Genomic DNA, 451 nt, shown 5'->3' with positions numbered 1-451 from the left:
TCTTTTTGTTTTCCCCCGAGAAGAGAATTCCGTTTTGTCCCGCGGTCTCTAGTGACGCGTATGACGTCACAGCTCTCAAGCGGAGTCGAAAATGGCGGAGCGTCGACTGTCGTGCTGACCCGATTTTCACACAGGTTTGTCCCTCCCTTTGCCCAGAGCGACGCCAGCGGCCGTCGGGCCTTGGAGAATGGGTAGTTGTCTTTCCGGCGAGTGAGGTTTTGGGTGGAGGAGTGTCCCCGGCGGGCGAGGAAGGGAGGCGGAAGGGCGAGCCTGTCATTGACCGGGCTCGGGAGAGGGGCTGTCGGGGGCTGTCGGCGGCGCTTCCTTCCCTTCGGGCTCGGTGGCCTCTCCCTCCGTCGGCCCTCCGTCGGCCCTCCTCCTCTCCCGAGGTCGTGGCCCCCTCGGCGCGCGGGGCCACTGGATAGCTAGGCCGTTGGTTGCCTTTTTTTTT

General features: G+C 63.6%; 1 protein-coding gene across 1 annotated transcript in view; it reads left to right on the top strand.

Annotated features, from left to right (window-relative positions):
- The first annotated feature begins 171 nt into the window (after nucleotides 1–171).
- Nucleotides 172–451, top strand: part of LOC119589302 (zinc finger and BTB domain-containing protein 7B-like) — a 53,190-nt gene continuing 52,910 nt past the window's right edge. Inside the window, exon 1 of the mRNA XM_037937925.1 lies at nucleotides 172–191. Within this exon, the coding sequence (XP_037793853.1) occupies nucleotides 188–191 (4 nt within the window). The 5' untranslated portion in view covers nucleotides 172–187. The remainder of the gene's footprint in view (nucleotides 192–451) is intronic.

Source organism: Penaeus monodon, chromosome 25 (assembly GCF_015228065.2).
Source record: "Penaeus monodon isolate SGIC_2016 chromosome 25, NSTDA_Pmon_1, whole genome shotgun sequence".
NCBI lineage: Eukaryota > Metazoa > Arthropoda > Malacostraca > Decapoda > Penaeidae > Penaeus > Penaeus monodon.
The sequence above is the reverse complement of the archived record's forward strand: the minus strand, read 5'-3'. Positions and strand labels throughout refer to the sequence as shown.